Raw genomic sequence first — 18,041 nt, 5'->3', positions numbered from 1 at the left:
TGATACTTTTTGTTGATTTTGACAACATTGTTTTTTTGGGTGTGAGAAGAGTCTCAGAACAAACGGCTTTGATTTTGAATGATCTATGACATGAATTAGAAGCCATGTGTTTGTGACATTTAAAAAAGAACAAGCACCGAGTGATGATGTTGACTCCTAGAATAGCTTCCCGTGGTTGCCACCGAATGGCTAGCTAGCTTCCCTATACTTTACTTGTGATCAAAAGGTAGCGTGATGTGTGCATGTGTGTTATATTTTAACGTTTTACGTAGATCAATCGAATGGAGTTGGCCCAGTCTGTTGCCGTGACGCTGGTCGTAGAATTGCGCGGAACACACACATGCACACAACACCGATTAGTGGCTAAGTCGCGGCCCTTGAGGATCAGCATCACAAAAAAGTTTCCAACAGACACAAAAGTCGTGTCACACACACAAACACACACACACACACACACATACACACACCACTCACACGCCTAAAAACATGGGAATTAAGTTAAATATTGTAACAAATGGGTAGGCAAACTATGTACTCAAGGGCCACATTTGATTTTTGAAATTTGAAAAATGGGCCAATGGGCCGTAGATGAGGTTAAAAAGTGTATGTAAAAGGAATAATAATGTCGAAGTATATTTATGAAAACAATTAAAAAGTGTATGTAAAATACTTTATTTTAATATCCAAATAATAATTTTGTCTCATTCTTAATTGTATTTATTACTTTGATCATAATTAAACAATTATTTTATCTAATCGAAAAATGCAATGAAATTGTATATTTGACAATTAATTTTATCTTAAATAAATAATTTGACAATTGATTTATTTCCAATAATTGATTTATTTGCAATAAGTCAATTATAAAATTGTTTAAGGAGATGAAATAAATATCAATAAATACAGTATGTTTTAATGAACCATATTTAAGAACAGCTGCTTAAACAAATGAATGGCAACAAATAAAACAATGTATTTTAATAATACAGAAAATTATACTTACCAACTCCTCATTAACTGTATTATATATAATGAATTCAATTCTAAAATTGTTAAATATACATAAGAAATATTTTATTAGTACATTTTTCTATTTTAGAATTAACTAACTGTATAATGTGATATAGGAATACAAAATAAAGAGCAAATGAATAAATACATTTTAATTAACTAATTTAGGAGGAAAACAGAAAAGAAAAAAAAGATTTGAGGACTTTTGATAAAGTAAATGATCGGTGAGCAAGATTAGAGAAACACTATACACTATATATACAACACTATATGTTGCTCGCGGGCCATATTTTGCCCACTTCTGCCCGAAAGAGTCAATGAAAGTCTAAACACAAGAACCTCCATCAGGCCTTTCCCTGCTGGTTAAAGCCACCTCCAGCTCACTCATTAAGGGGCAAAGTTTGCCATCTTACATTCTCAAACAGCTTAATGGAGAGAATAAAGGAGGGCACGCAAAACACTGCGCACGCTCGTCAGGTTCATCTTGTTGTTTCCCGGCCCTCTCGTATGAGTCTGTGCATCCCAAGTTTTTCTTCTCCAAGCTACTCTGTCGGTGGTGTCAGGGGTGAGTGGGGAGCTTTGCGCCCTGTGGCCTGTTCCGAGTGGCCGGTTCCGGGCCGCCTCAGTGCTCCACCCTGGTTTCCTCGGTGTGGATGATGTCCTGTCCACTGGGCCGCTCTCGGGAGGGCTCCTGGGCCCGACCCCGCTCTCGGCTCGGTGGGGTGGGGTCCCCTGTGGCGCAGGCGACGCAATTACAGATCACTTCTGAACTTGTTGTGCATGCGAGACGGTGTCAATTCACTTGCACGTGTCCGCAGATACTCAGCTCTGGGACTTATCCGCTTGGTGTCGGGCCACTCACTCATTGCGATAAATAACTCATAACTATGGGAACTTCCTGGGTACCCCCCTCACTTACACTCTAATTCTAAAGATGTTTAGAATCTACATAGCTACTCCAACCACACTCAGTTGTACAGCCGGGTCCACTACCTCTGTCCTGGATGCTAGCCCTCCTGTCCTTGTCCTGTCTAGTCCTGTCCTATATTGTCCTGTCCTTCCTTCACAGGATGTAGCACTACTGCCACAAACAACACTTCAATCTAATGTGTCATTGTACTAGGCATACTTTATAATGATTTACTTTCCGTTGTCTTCTCTTCCTGTATTATTTAGTTATATTTTCACTGTCTCTCTCCTTTGTTGTTTTCTTTCGCTCCTCTTTAAAACTTTGTTCTGTCCGACTGCAATTTTCAATAAAATCCATCAGAATACAAAGAACCACAGTGGCATCTTAAAGGGGATACAGATCCTCCTTTCTGTTTGACGTAACAGCCGAACAGGATGAAATAAATAAATAAATAGAAACATAAATAAATAAATAAATAATAAAATGAAGGCAGTCAGGGTGAGTCGCAAGCTGGAACTGTAGCCTATAACCACCAAAAAGCTCGCAGTCAACTAGCCAGCTGCTGATGCATCGTCTTCACTTGTTATCAAATGAGAAGTCTGTATTGAAGTCTGGGCAAAGGGGTCGACTGTTAACGTTGGCTGCTAGCATTAGCCGCTAACTTGCCTGTACAGTTTAACAGCGATATTTTGACTCTGAATATTCATTCTATATCAGTTCATTCTTATAGTAAGTAGTTGAATAATCACAATATAACATGATTACAATCAATGTAATTGTACATATGCAGATTAAATGGAATTGGAAAGCAATCATACGACATATAATCTTGCATAATGACCAAATTATCTGATATTTCTTTTCTGTTGATTGACTAATTGTAGCTAATCCATTGAAACTTATTGGTCCTGCCGGAGCAAAACATATGCCTCTAATGACAGAAAAGAAAAGGAAGATAGTGCACTTTCCCTGCCTGCTAATAAACACAAAACCAGAGCCAATGTATATAAAACAAAAGGCGCCGCCGTGCATCTGCAAATTAATGAGTTCATCTGGCTTGTCTGCTATTTGGCAAGCTCATAAAGTCCATTTTATTGATGATGTGCAGAACGACGACCGGTCGCACTGCTTTTCGCATGCACGTGTGTGTGTGGGCGTGCGTGCGTGTGTCTGTGAATGTGTGTGTGCCTGTGTGGGTATGAGGCGCCGTTAGGGACGTTATTCAGGATTAGCTCTCACACTTACTATTCAAATGCTTTCAGACACACACAAACTACTGAAAGGCTCTCATTAACACTAGTCAAACACTCTCATGCTCACAAGTCTTGCTCTCATAAGGACTACTCAAACACTCTTATTAACACTACTCAAACACTCTCATACACAAGAGTCTTGCTCTCATAAGACTACTCACTCTCATTACCATGCGTGAGCATGTGACTCGAAACCCGTGTCATATAGATATGCCCTACAGACTACACACACTCAGAGTCAAATATTTCATGACTTTTTAATATAGGTAAATAAATAATAAATTAGAATATAGTTTAAAAGGTTTTTCTTCAGTACTCATAGTGATTAAACAATGAAGTAATTTTCAGAGGGAAAATTCCAGCCTCATTTCTACATTAAAAATCACTTTATTTCTTAAATTAATTCACTATTTCGTTTGATGTTATATTTTAGATTCTCAATATGGGGAATTTTTTTTATTTGCTATGTGCTATAATTGGCGGCACAGTGGACGACTGGTTAGAGCGTCAGCCTCACAGTTCTGAGGTGCGGGGTTCAATCCCCGTCCCCGGCTGTGTGGAGTTTGCATGTTCTCCCCGTGCCTGCGTGGGTTTTCTCCGGGCACTCCGGTTTCCTCCCACATCCCAAAAACATGCATTAATTGGAGACTCTAAATTGCCCGTAGGCATGACTGTGAGTGCGAATGGTTGTTTGTTTCTATGTGCCCTGTGATTGGCTGGCAACCAGTTCAGGGTGTACCCCGCCTCCTGCCCGATGACAGCTGGGATAGGCTCCAGCGCGCCCGCGACCCTAGTGAGGAGAAGCGGCTCAGAAAATGGATGGATGGATGGATGTGCTATAATTATCAGAATAATACATATTTTAGATATGAAATACTTCAGTCTTGAGTGTGTGTAATGTGCAGTGCATCTCTATAATTTCACTTTTTGAATTGAACTACCTAATAAAAGATTTACACTATTCATGTGTGAGCATTATCGACGTGTGCCTGAGCATGATTGACATGAACTTGTGAACGCCAGTGACGTTTGCGAGAATGTGATTGAAGTGCTTTCCATGAATGCGTGCATGTGAAAGGATTTGAATAGTAAGTGTGAGAGCTAATCCTGAATAATGTCCCTAGCGGCCCCTCTTATGTGGGTGTATTTACACACAGCAGCCCCATGCAGCTGTATGATGTCCGATGTTTACAACATGATGTGGGTTAGCACTGGCTGCAGTGTCAGAGCGTACACACACACACACACACACACACACAACACACACACAAGCTCACAAACCTGAAGCATGGTTGGCAGGACGCCTCTGGCCCCGAAAAGTTGGCCTAAAACCCAGGAAACAATTGAGCCTTTGCCACCGAATTAAGTTGAGCAAATAAATTATTCTTTTGGCTGATTCTGACAACATTCACACCATCGCTGAAGTTCATGTGCAGCCGAGCGGTGCAGGCCGGGCACACACGCATGCACGCACACAAACACACACAGATCACATCAAGTTTGTGTGTGTCGATGTCGATTTACTTGACATGGATTTACTGCTCGAATAAGCATACAGTCTTGAAGGCCTGGAAGAGATAAGGCCAGATAAGATAATGAGGCCAGAAATCAATCAGTTTTGTGCCCCCTCAGGGGTCGCATCAGTTACAAGAATCAATTGCAGCGGCATGGTAGGCATTGACTTGGAAGCATCACCTTGTAATTAGCACAAGTATGCGTCTGAAATGCCCACTGAGGCTACCTGGAATGTCTGTGAGTTTCAACCTTCCAATAAGGTGTGCCATTCTGAAAGTTTGAATTACAAGAGACATTATGCCATTTTTCCACAAATTAAAAAGATCCAGAGCCACTTCCAAACACCGTTTGAAACACTATCATGAACAGGCACTATCATGCACAAACATCCATACGTCAAAGCAGCAACAGAAAGCAGAGCTGCATTGAGTTTTGTAAGCACAGATTAGCGTCACCTGGGATAAGCAGCGCAAACTTCATTGCTCCACGCAGTGAAAGTGGGGGCGGGGATATTTGTATTTAGTGATGTACCTACAGTATGCGCGAGGGGATGAACGACTAAAACATTTTTGTAGTGACATTGATATAATGAAAGTCGAGTTGAAGTTGATTAATTGATTTCATCTATTTTTCTTTCAGCACAGTACAGGCAGTCGCCAACCACAGACTGGTTTCATGTAATGACATAATGTATTTGGACAGTCCAACATAGAAACAAATAACTACAAATGATTAAAAATGCATAGAAAATATACCCAATGATAGTTTGATGATTTGATAGAGCAGGGGTCACCAACATGTAGCAGTGATTTGAAAATGTCAACACTTGCCAAGATGCACAGAAATAAATAGTTGCATATTGATATTTATGTTTCCTACCTTGTTAATATATTGTTGATAATTAGTTAGAAATCATGATCAGTGTCTTCTCATACAGTAGATGATCATTAATGATTACAAATAACATCCTTCCATCCATTTTCTGAACCGCTTTGTCCTCACAAGGGTTGGGAGCGTGCTGGAGCCTATCCCAGCTATCTTCGGGCGAGAGGCGGGGTACACCCTGAACTGGTCGCCAGCCAATCGCAGGGCACACATAAACAAACAACCATTCGCGCACACATTCAAACCTAAGGGAAATTTAGAGTCTCCAATCAACCTACATGCATGTTTTTGAGATGTGGGAGGAAACCGCAGTGCCCGGAGAAAACCCACGCAGGCACAGGGAGAACACGCAAACTCCACACAGGCGGGGCCGGGATTTGAACCCCGGTCCTCAGAACTGTGAGGCAGATGTGCTAACCAGTCGTCACCGTGCCACCTACAAATAACATAACGAAAGGTAATTTGAGCAAATGTGTTATTTCAGAAGACTTTATCAAACTAGTAGCCCCTCACATATCACATAATCAGTACCCAAGAAGTAGCTCTCAGTTTCAAAAAGATGGGTGACCCCTATGAAAGAATTTCTGTGTAGTCCGGCTCTCATTTGAAAATGGCGGCTCTTTGCTCAGGTAGCTGCCATTTACAGGTGGAGAAATTTGGTGCGAGGGCGGCACTATTTAAATTAGCCCGACTATGAAATCACAGGAGGACCAAGGTCTTAGAGGCTGGCGCATTGTCTGGCAGCTCACTAAATTATTTACTTTGGTTGTGTTATCTCACTTTTGATGGGTGGGCAGGCGCTCTAGCGATCCAATAAGTAATTAAAAAGCCAATTTTCCATATTATGTTCATCACACTATATGCACGTAGCCAAATGTATTCTGACACATTGGCCATTACACCAAAACAGGGATTGAAAATGGAACGTGGAGTTCCTCCCCCCAGTATCCTTAACCCTTTTCTTTAATCCTTTGACACATATGACAATACGTTTGTTAAATGACTACAAAGCCAATGTATCACAATACCATATAACTGATTGCCTTTTGTCCGTTTTATGTATTTACAATGCAAGACATTTGACCTCAAATCTGATTAAGATGGACTATCAGCGCTGGGGGTCCTTTCTGCCATCTGAGAACATCCTCCAATCCATTAGTGCAAATTGGGTCTCTAATCCTATTCATTGCTGTTGAGTGGCCCCCACTACCTGACACTGGCTTTCCCAGGCCCGCTAAACAGTCACGCCTGTGAATGTGGCGATTAAACACACTGAGAGGACCGCGCCAACTGACCCGACAGCTGCTGAAACTTTAGCATAAACAGATATGCAGAAATACATGGCTGCAGATTCTTTAGCACCTCTTTCTACCAACCAACAAGGACATGCAGATTTGCACGAACTAAAAACTGACTAGATAAATGTGTCCATGTTTTCCACCTGGGCTTTTGGATACAGATGATATATGGAAGTACTTTTCTACTTCACACATCTGGCAAAACTTGGAAGTTGGAAGAATCTTTCAGAAACAGGATAATTGTCCAGATAATTAACGTAAAATAGAATTAACCGAGCCGTCACTATCATACAATATTTAAATACTATACAGTAAGGATCGACAACTTGATTGTCCAATTGTCAAAAATGTCTTGTTACGTTACGTATCCTAACATATGATCTTCTGGAGTTTCTCATGCTTTCTAAGCTGCATGTGGATGACCACAAAATGAACACAAAACTTGAAAAACGAGTGCTTCTGCGATTCTATAGTGAGTCATTTGTTTATTATTGAGCCGCACATGAGCAGCTGTTCTCCAAGATGTGGTTTCCACCTTTAGCAATAACATCATATGCTGACAGGTTACACTCTCTCACTCTGGACTCATACTATGTAGCGTGAGAAATTGACTTGTCTTTTTCACAAGTGCGGAACATAACTTGTAAGTACCCAGTAGGTAGACAATCGCAATGTTAGCGCAAATGCAATTATTCGTTCGGACCAACTGTATGTACCGTATTTTCACAACCATAAGGCACACTTAAAAGTCTTACATTTTCTCCAAAATGGACGGGGCGCCTTATAATGCTTTTCCAAAATCTATAAATGTTGTGTGATGAGCGCTCCGCTTGACTGACTGGGAGCATTTCCTGCCAACACGCTGCTTATAGAGAGGAAAAGCGGACGTGGCTGAGGACAGCATGCGGCCGTTAAAGGGGGAAGGGTGCGCGTGAAGGAGGACGCTAAAGGCACGGCCCCAGTAGCTATATAGCGCCGGTATGTGCATTGTGCAAAACAACATCGGTTTGGCTAAGGACCCCTGAAAATGGCACCTCCGAAGAGACACGCTTACGAAGCACAGTTTAAACTGCAAGCTATCAGTTACACGGAGGAACATGGGAATCAAGCAGCCGCGAGAGAATTCAGGATCAACAAATCCATGGTTCGCAAGTGGAGGAAGCAGCAAAACGAGCTTCGCCAAGAAGACGAAGCTGAGTTTCCGCGGAAACAAGGCGAGGTGGCCCGAATTGGAAGACCAACTCGAGCAATGGATTAATGATCAAAGAACAGCCGGGAGAAGCGTCTCTACAGTCACCATTCGACTGAGTGCAATAACGCGGAGCTTGCCATCATGCCACAGGGCTTGACGAAGGAACTCCAACCGCTGGACATCCGTGTAAACAGGGCGTTCAAAGTGAAGTTGCGAGCGGCGTGGGAGCCATGAATGACAGATGGCAAACACAGCTTTACTAAGACGAGGAGGCAGCGCCGGGCGAGTTACGCCACAATTTGTGAATGGATTGTGGATGCTTGGGCTAACGTGTCTGCTTGCACTGTTGTTCGAGCTTTCGTAAAAGCCGGCATCAGTTCTGAGGAGCCGCACGGCAACGAGACTGACTCCGACAATGACGAGAGGGAACCTGGCGTGTTTGATGGAGAACTTGCCCAGCTGTTCATTTCGGATACAGAAGATGAGAACTCTGATGGATTTGTGGATGAGGATTGATCAAAAAATAACGTGAGTACATTGTTAAATACTTCAATAAAGTACAACCGAACGCACTTTTGCTCCCGCTGCCTTTTTAAAAACATTGTTTTAGCGTGTATGCATGCTACCGTATCTTTTAAACTAGCGTATGTTTTACCATGCCTCCGCCCAATAATACGGTGCGCCTTATGTATGTGTGAAATACAGAAATAGACCCCGTAACTGAGACTGCGCCTTTTAATACCATGCGCCTTATGGTCGTGAAAATAGTCTTGATAAGAAGGCTTTTGTTGCCACTGTGTGTGCATATACAGTATGCGTGTGTGTTTGGGTGTGTGCATGTGCAACTTACACATGGCCCAGCTCGTGAGCAATGGTGAAGGAGGCGCTAATTCCGTTTTCTTCGCTGATAGAACAGCTGCGGTACTGGTCGCACATGGTCCCCAGTTCTGCGAGCCCTGTAAACGTGTAACACCATATTGACGTGCATCTATTTGGGGCTGAACACCCGCTCCTTATAGGTGGTTAAACAATTAAAATGTTTGTTCCGTTATGAGAGATTAGCCTCACTTTCTACCAGTCTGTCCCGTCACCGTCCCGTTATCAGCTAGTTTCCCATAAACGCATTACTGCACAATTTATGAGCTTGGAGCGGAAAGTACATTTTTTGGGTGGGAAAGGGAGAAAAGTCTTACCGAGAGTGTCACACTTGTCTTTTGCGCGGCAGATATCTTCCCTGAGGAACAAAAAATATATCTAAATAATATTTGTTCTAGAGGAAAATTAGTGATTCTCAGAGGCGAGCATACCTGGTGATGAGGAGGGCGGTGTCGTGGTGAGAGGGGTGGCTATCGTCCTTGACGTTTTGCTTCTGCTGCCATGTGCAGAAGTTGTGCAAAGTGGTGGCGGCGTTGAAACTCACTGTGGGCCCATCCTGTTTGGAGGGAAATCCCGTGAAATAGCTTTTAGGGCTGCTATAGAATCTCTCTGAGGACCACTCTTTACAACTACACCTCCTCCCTTGACTGTGTATTGGATTCACCTCCAAAGAAACAAAAGCCAATCGCTATCACTTTGTTTTAAATGTCCCGTATTTTGCCTATTTAGACCTTCATAGAGTGACTCTCTTAACACTGACAGTATAAGTGTCAAAGTCATTTAAAAAACACCTTGATTTTGTTATACGAGTGTCCAGAAAAGGCCCCTCTTACAGCTACTTCTGTTTGACCCAATTTTGTATCCACTTTGTCCATATTTTGCTAAGACCGCCTCCCCCTTTCCTCTGATTGGTTTTCTCCGTGTAGAAGACCCACTTGTGAGCGACACGTTTGTTATGTTGACAGCGCTGGCTTGGGAGTGGAAAGGGAAGGCGGAGATCTTCCCTAGTGACGTAGATAAACTCAAGACATTTGAATGACCTGATTTCAGGGCTCTCGGCAGAAAAACTCAGGAATGCGTGGACGATTTTAATTCATATTTCACATGTTTACTGAGTCACCATAGAGACAATATTACATCCCAAATATTAGAAAAACTTGGTTTGGCAAACTACTGTATGTCCCCTTAAATAAACCAAGAGCTCTATTTTCATAGACAGCGCATCTGTGGTGGGGCACAAATGCTGGCGTATCCTGATTTTTGTGCACGCACAAGGCTCACTGCGCGTGTTTGCCAATTTGGCAGCCCGGCGTACGACAAGCTGGGCATTCCGGTGCACCGAGGGTCAGATGTATTCCATTCATAAATATGCGAACAGCCGGCATCAAACCCATTGAAACATTGCATGAATAAATTAATTGAAAACATTATTCTCATTATTCTTCTTATATTTTTAAATCATCCCAAAGGAACAATCGGGGGTGAGGGGCAGTCTCCAAGTGCCCACTTCATGGCGCAGATATCTGTGATCTCATCCCAAGCCAACTTTAGATCATCCACCCGTGGAGGTCTGCTTTCAGTTCCGTATAAACGTACAGTATTTTGCATGTTTCCACTCGAGCAAATCAGTTTCTTCTTGGGAAACATTTGGTTGTCTGCACTCCCGTCATGTCAAAGACTCTCAGGGCGCTACTAGCACGCCACATTTAAAGGGAATGAGAGAGAGTTTGGCGGCAAACAAAGTCGGCTGTAAACACACCCACGGTGGCGATCGCTCTCGGATCTGCCGGGGTGTGCTGATTCTAACCCGCCCCTGTCGTACAGTTGAGGTGCCTGCCGTGCCTGATTTACGCCGGTCATTAAAAAAGGGCCCTAAGTGTCTACCTTGGATTATGAATGTGATGTTGTAAGCAGATGACTGAGAGCAAGGTTGTTGTCTGGTCCCGATCAAACTTATGTCATGGATACATCCACGCTCATATCATTTTCTAAAAGGATGGATTCACTAAAAAGGTGCCTCGAGTCATCTCCGGTGCAAATGGCTGGCTGCTACACTATAGCGTGACTTGTTCTACTCTCCAGAGGCTTGCACGCTACAAAGCGGGCAGTGTCCACATCTACGGACACCTGCACGAACATCACAGCCTGCGGAGTTCAGGGCCTACCTGTTCATTGTGGATGACGATCAGCTTGACAATCATGATGTTGATGAGGTTTCCCACGCTGGGGTCTTTATACACCGCTGCTACCTGTAACAAAGACAAGGCACAGACAAAAAAAAATGCAAACCTGCATAAACTTGAGCCGTTGTGCGCTTGGAATGTGAATAATAAAGTGGTAACTAGTGGTGGTAATTCATTGGAGGCCACATAAAGTGGCCAAATATGTAATAACTAAGGTCTTAAAAGCTAATTTCATCACCCCCAACAGATGCCATGAACACAGCGGCCAACTTAAAGCTCAGCAAAACTCGCCAGCCAAACATTCCCTCGCTCGTGTTCCCCTCCACTTCCCTCGCTCTACCAGTGCACCCATGTCACGGTCAACCAGCGGTCTTCTGAGGCAGTGTGCAGCCTCCTGACAGGAACTCATTAGTACACTATAAACATTTAGCTCGTCTCAGCCCTGAGGGGGGGACGTAAACATGGTACATGTCTTTGCTCGCTCTTTAGCCAACTATACCACGAGTCCTTGTATTGCTTGCCCCACCACATCAGTGTACATACAATGGATCCTCCAAGGTTGATTTATATTTGGTAAAATTTATTTTTAAAAAATTAAACAGCATTCTTAGATGTCTTACAAGTGTAAAAAAAAAAAAGTCAACTTCTGCTCATAATAAAATGTAAACTCAATAACGCACTCAAGTCTTCACTTCAAAAGTCAAAGACAACTGTATGAAGCAAAAGTGTCATGCAAGTGTAATGATAATAATAATAATCATCATCATCATCATAATAATAATAAACACTTTTTATATTATAGCAGTGATAACCAACATATTGTCCACAGGCCCCCAAGGACCACATGATAAGCCCGCAGGCCTGTTGTAAAAATAGCTCTCCTGTGATGGGACATTGTGATTTCCTAGGAATGTTGTAAAAGTCCGCATTTGAAAATGTGAACACTTTTAAACACACAGATTTATAGAAATAAAGTGTTGCATATTGATATTTATGTCTCCTACATTGTTAAATCATCATTTATAATTCTTGTGAGAAATCATTAGCATGATCAGTATCTTCACATAGATGAATATAATTAATTATTAATAATAACATTTAAGGTAATTTGAGCAAATGTGTTATTTCAGAAGTGTGTATCAAACTTGTAAATGTTTCTTTTTTCCATCTGGGATTTACTTTCTTTCTCATGATACCGAGTTGATATATCACTGCAATGTATAAATAGGCAACATGTCACCAGGTTGTAAGTTTCTTAGCAGGGGTTTTTAAAGTACTGTAGTAATGGCACTTAAAGCTAAAGAATAAGCTAAACATGCGCCTTCTAGTATTTATGAACAATCTCTGTAAAAAAAAAATGAAAAAAACATTTAGCAAACGCTCGAATGACACATCCAAGTACAGTACCTTATTCAGCAGCTAAAAGTCTTCCTGGATAAGCCCCGATGAGCTATTCCTACTAGTGCGATCGTTTAATGGCTCCACAGGAGAGCATGTGTCTCTATAGTTGGTCCACTTGCATGAACACTGGCAGGAGTAATGTTGGGACATCAAACTTTATCATGTTTGCTGTACAGTGTCCGCTGTACCCGACTGGACCTTCTTTAGGGACAACGCAGCGCTGACAATCATTACTCGTTCGCTCAAGTGAATGAGGGGACGTTCTGCTTTGACCGGGGATCAGCCATCTGCCAGTCAATTTTAACGTTACTCAGCTCGATTAGCAGCTGGCCTCTTGTCACATGTCAAGCGCTGAAGTCCTGAGTCAGGGAGAATGGCTGTTTGTCTAAATTTACTTGATTAACGCTAGCTTCCTGTGTGATGTTTTTGCGTGTTGTCCTTGTGCTTCCTCCCATCGTCCATAGAAATTCATGTTAGGTGACTCTAGGTGTAATTTTGAATGGTTGTTTGTCTGCCGGCGGCACGGTGTACGACTGGTTAGCACATCTGCCTCGCAGTTCTGAGGACTGGGGTTCAAATCCTGGCCCCGCCTGTGTGGAGTTTGCATGTTCTGCCTGTGTCTGCGTGGGATTTCTCCGGGCACTCCGGTTTCCTCCCACATCCCAAAAACATGCGTGGTAGGTTGATTGAAGACTCTAAATTGCCCATAGGTGTGAATGTGAGTGCGAATGGTTGTTTGTTTCTATGTGCCCTGCAATTGGCTGGCGACCGGTTCGGGGTGTACCCCGCCTACCCCCCGAAGATAGCTGGGATAGGCTCCAGTGAGGATAAGCGGTAAAGAAAATGGATGGATGGATGGATGTTTGTCTGCCTTGGCGACCAACTTATCCTCTTTAGAGTCCTTGACTCTAAAGAGGATAAGCACTACAGAAAATGGATGGATAGACTACGGGTAAAACTACACAGGTACCAAGGGTTTAGGGCAAAATATCAATATTGTGATACAGTAATCAGCCGCACATTTGTTGCACACTCCTTTTAACACCACTACAGAGTTGACACACCCCTATCACCCATCACCACAACACATCTAACCGGGCCACAAAACATCTAAAGAAACCCCATTTATGAACTCTATTAATCGTAGTCGCTGTACCCCCATCACACAGTACCATAACATCCCTGACCCGCCCCAAAAAAGCCAAACAAATGCGGGTTAGCATATAATTACGATGACTTTACCCAGTAGAACAGTGTTTCCCAAACCTTTTAGGTTACGTACCCCTTTTCACACCCCAACAGAGTTGCTACACCCCACCACCCTGCACCACAACACACTCACCCCTCACAAAAAAATTTGAATCAAACCTAGCTTCATATATGGCTGTTGATTTTACATACTATAATAATTATTATTTTTAGAAACATTATTTTACTTACTACTGACATGATTGTTAGGATGTAGTGCTCCAGGTTGCGCCCGTGGTGACGTGCCATCTTGGCGTCGGCCGTCACCATCAGCTCGACGTAGCGCGGGTAGGAGAGGAAACGCTTGCGTCTGCGTGGGTGCCTGGGCTGCGTTCCGTTAGAAGAGTTGGCGTTCCGCTCGTCAATGGCAGCTCGGAGAGAGTCCAGCTCGTCGCCCATGTTCCCTCGACCCTCCAAAGACGCTGTCCTTACGCCGTCGTCTGAGTGGAGACAGAAATTACATGAAGAAGGGCATACGTCTGCCAAGGCCTGATAATACCAATGCAACGCAGTATAGTGGACAGTTGAATGACCCTGAGGTTGTACAATCTGGAATATTTTCAGGGAAAGTGTAATAATGCTTGAGCGTGGTTGTAAAATGAGGCAAACAAGAGTCCTGGTCGATGTGGTTCCACTCCAGTCCTGTAGGTGGAAACCTCCTGAAAGCTCTCATGAAGGTGAAATATTTTGATGAAGCATTAAAGAATCAACATTGTTGTTGTTGTTTTTTTTTTTTTTGGTGACACTTGTTCAAAAAATAATAAGGGGTGTTCAGAGAAGAAGAACATACACAATATGTTCTGTAAAGTATCAGACACCATATACGTCGTCACTTCTGAAACTTCAGACCAAATCACAGGTCGACCAATTTGTTTGCCCGCAGAGGATCCACTATACATTCTACCCACATAGTTTAGCGTCTAGCACAAAAACATAGGTTTTGAGATTCCGAACTTCATCGAGTGAAGACAATTTGATTACGCAGCAACGTAAGAATTCACAGGAAAACACCCTCGGTTTCTGTACTTACTGTTTTTTTATTTGATTGTTTTACATTATGGCCTGGAAGTGTTTTTCCGACAAATATTTACCCTAATTATGATAATACAGCATTAGTGTAGGTTAGTGATCAATTGACTTACAGTGTTCCCTCGCCACTTCGCGCGTCACGTTTTGAGTCTCCGAGTGAACCTAAAGCCTCTACGAGTCAAGTGAGAGCCTCTTCTCCACCACCAACGCAAGCCTCTTCGCCTCTCTCAGAAGGCAATGTTGATGAATGTTAATTACTGTATAAGGTTTTATAATTAAAGATTTAAGTAAATACGTGTACTATTGTAATCTTTGTCTCAAATATGCAAAGTATAAATACTGTTTACATATTTTAAACATTCTGGTACCCACATACACATCCACGAAAATTCCTAGGGGGGGGCAAATCCTACTTCGCGGTTTTGCACCTTTCGCGGGGGGTTCTGGTCCCCATTAACTGCGAAAAACGAGGGAACACTGTATACGTATAAATCTGCGTTACAGTACTTTGCCGCCATAAGAACGGAACTCCGTTGTGAATTATGGACCTCCTGTAATACTATTCATAATAAAAACAGAATAAGAAACCTAGCAGATTGAACACAGACAAGTCATTTGTAAACATCTCCATTTTAAAGTAGTAAAGTATTTTATGACCCCCCGTTTTCAGTGGCAATATTAAAGCGTAATGGGAACTAACGATCAAACACAGCCTAAAAAGCATAATACCTTTACAGTAGTGTATTAGCCAGCAGGATTTAGCTTATCAGAATTCCAGTGACATAACAGAGGCGAGCTGCAGACCTCTACAGCAAAGAAGCGCTATAAATTCTTGTGTCATATCGGCAACAAAAAAAGGAAAGTGCTCGCATCAAGAGGCATGAGCTTTCAGGCTGAGGCCCAACTAGGTTGCACTCCAAAAAAGGGGAATATAAAATGACCCAGAAAGCTCATGCTAATCTTGAAATGATGTAGGTTATGCCATTGAAAGGCAATCCATCATGTACATTTAACAGCAGATTTCCACGCTTAGCAGTGGGTGGGGGGAACCATGCCTTCGACAACAACATCCCAGCATCTTGGCATACTTTCAGCTGAAGTGCACGTGTTGACCTGACGATGAGGGATGCATTCCTTCACCATGACACAGTGAAGCTCAAATACAGAGACAGTGAGGCTAGAAAAGAGGAAGGGGACATCTACAAAGCGTATTTGATTAAACATGCACATAATGTCATTTCCCTCTCTGTTTCCAGGTAGAGTTTGCAAAGGGGGTAACATGGACACCAACCACACAAAAGTGCATCTTGTTTAGGGGATCCAGATGAAAAGAACCTCAAAGACAAAACCCCACAGGACAAAAGTGGCCACATAATGCCCATAATCAGCAGAGAGGGAAAACCTATTTGAATGTGATAAAACAGATGAGACGAGCTGTACAAGAATTTGGCAAAAAAAAAAATCATAATATATATATATATATATATATATATATATATATATATTGAAGTATCAAATGTATGTTTATTTGAACTAACTTTGGTGATCTGCAATATTATCGACTGGCCAGGACATCTCTTGGGTTAGCGCTAACATTACTTACTGCTAAAATATTGTTTTCGTGCACTCACATCGGATTTCTTTTTTCATTTCATTTAAATGAGACAAATGATGCTAACAGATGGCATAAAAATTGTCTCCGAAAATATAGGTAAGTAGGCCGATAAACTGATTTAGTAATTTACAACTTTGGTGGACAGCATAATGTTATTTTAGCACTAATATTAGCCCTAGCACAACTATTTTGTACACTAAAATCAGAAAGCAAATCACAACTTTGTTTCTAGGTCAAATCTGTTCCAAAATTGCAAATTGTCGTCACTTTTAAAAATGTTGAGATTCCAAGGATGTTTTTTTACCAACACACTTTATGTTTCATATATATATATATATATACATATTAAGAAATTTAAAAATTAAGTTATACGTTTTCCTTGACTTTGTATTTCAAAACTATTTATCCAACATGTTTTTGTTTATACTCTATGTAATATGATGAAGCGATTATACATTCGTATACATTTGTGTGGTTTCAGTCATAACGGCCCTCTAAGAGAAACCATAACTATTGTGTTGCCCGCCACAAAAATGAGTGACAACACCGGGCTAGGACATCACATCTCTTCAACAAATGAACGGCTATGCTCTGACTGTGGCTGTCATTGCCCACATGGACATTACACTAACTTCACTGCTCCATTTTTATTTCTTTTTTGTTCACTTCACTTGAGTGGGATTGTATCTGAAGCTCCCTCCTGAACTTGAATTTTGCCTCGCGACAAGCAAAAAAAAAAAATTGACCAAGCGACAAATTGAGACACTCATATCACTTTAGTTTGGACCAGCCAGTACACCTCTTCGCTTTGGTAACTTAGGGCAAGGTTGTATGCCGTCCGGAGCAACATTGAGAGATTTTGCTGTGGGGTTTGTAATGCAAAAAAAAAAAAAAAGAAAAAAAGAAAAACGAAGAGGCATAGAGAATCCAAATGAAACACGAACAGACATTCATGGAGCATTTTATGACTCTCAGCGCACATGAAGTGTGCATAGTTTGGAGTCCATTGACCTCACCAACCTCTTCAACTTTGAGTGAAGTGTCCCTTTGTCTTGTCCGTGGTCAATCTTTCCAGACAGTCAGACAGAGAGACATTGTGTGAAACTGTTAGCTCAGTGAAAAGCCAAAAAAAAAGAAAGAAAGAACTTGTTGGGATTATTCAAGCGATGCCCCCAGCGGGCACGCGAGGCAGAGCGTGACTCCCTGGCACAATGGCCGCATAGCCCCTCGCTGCCGTGAGGCCGAATCTCATGCCAGCGCCTGTTTCAGAGGCAGCGCCAAGCCCGCCTATGCCCATGCACACAGCCAGAACAGAGCTTTGTATTTTCCAGGAAAAAAAAAAAGGAAAAAAAAATCTCTGGAGGCTTCGCTAAAGCCCTTAAACAGACTCATCTCTGCAAGATAGTCTGACATCAAAGGGATAAGCATGCATGTAAGGAGAAGCTAAAAGAAATTGGCTTTAAGTCGAGATAAAAAAAAAAAAAAAAAAAAAATCAGAAGAGTGGGAGGTGAAAATGTGGTCAGTGTTATAATAGCTTCGGAATCAGTGCAGATTAGCCGTACACAACCTCTCCAAAAGCGCATTAGCTTCAAATCCGCCTCTCGCTGGGTCCTGAGCTGCTACT

At 42.2% G+C, this 18,041-nt stretch overlaps 1 protein-coding gene across 1 annotated transcript in view; it reads right to left on the bottom strand.

The window, feature by feature from the left end:
• The window catches only part of LOC133403263 (A disintegrin and metalloproteinase with thrombospondin motifs 20), a 118,490-nt gene that overhangs the window by 79,673 nt on the left and 20,776 nt on the right, over nt 1–18,041 (bottom strand). Inside the window, exons 4-8 of the mRNA XM_061678019.1 lie at nt 13,965–14,212; nt 11,106–11,189; nt 9,372–9,496; nt 9,258–9,298; nt 8,915–9,020 (exon numbers count right to left, since the gene is read on the bottom strand). Of these exons, the coding sequence (XP_061534003.1) occupies nt 8,915–9,020; nt 9,258–9,298; nt 9,372–9,496; nt 11,106–11,189; nt 13,965–14,212 (604 nt within the window). The remainder of the gene's footprint in view (nt 1–8,914; nt 9,021–9,257; nt 9,299–9,371; nt 9,497–11,105; nt 11,190–13,964; nt 14,213–18,041) is intronic.

This window comes from Phycodurus eques, chromosome 5 (assembly GCF_024500275.1).
Source record: "Phycodurus eques isolate BA_2022a chromosome 5, UOR_Pequ_1.1, whole genome shotgun sequence".
Lineage (NCBI taxonomy): Eukaryota > Metazoa > Chordata > Actinopteri > Syngnathiformes > Syngnathidae > Phycodurus > Phycodurus eques.
This window is presented reverse-complemented; position numbering and strand designations above follow the sequence as displayed.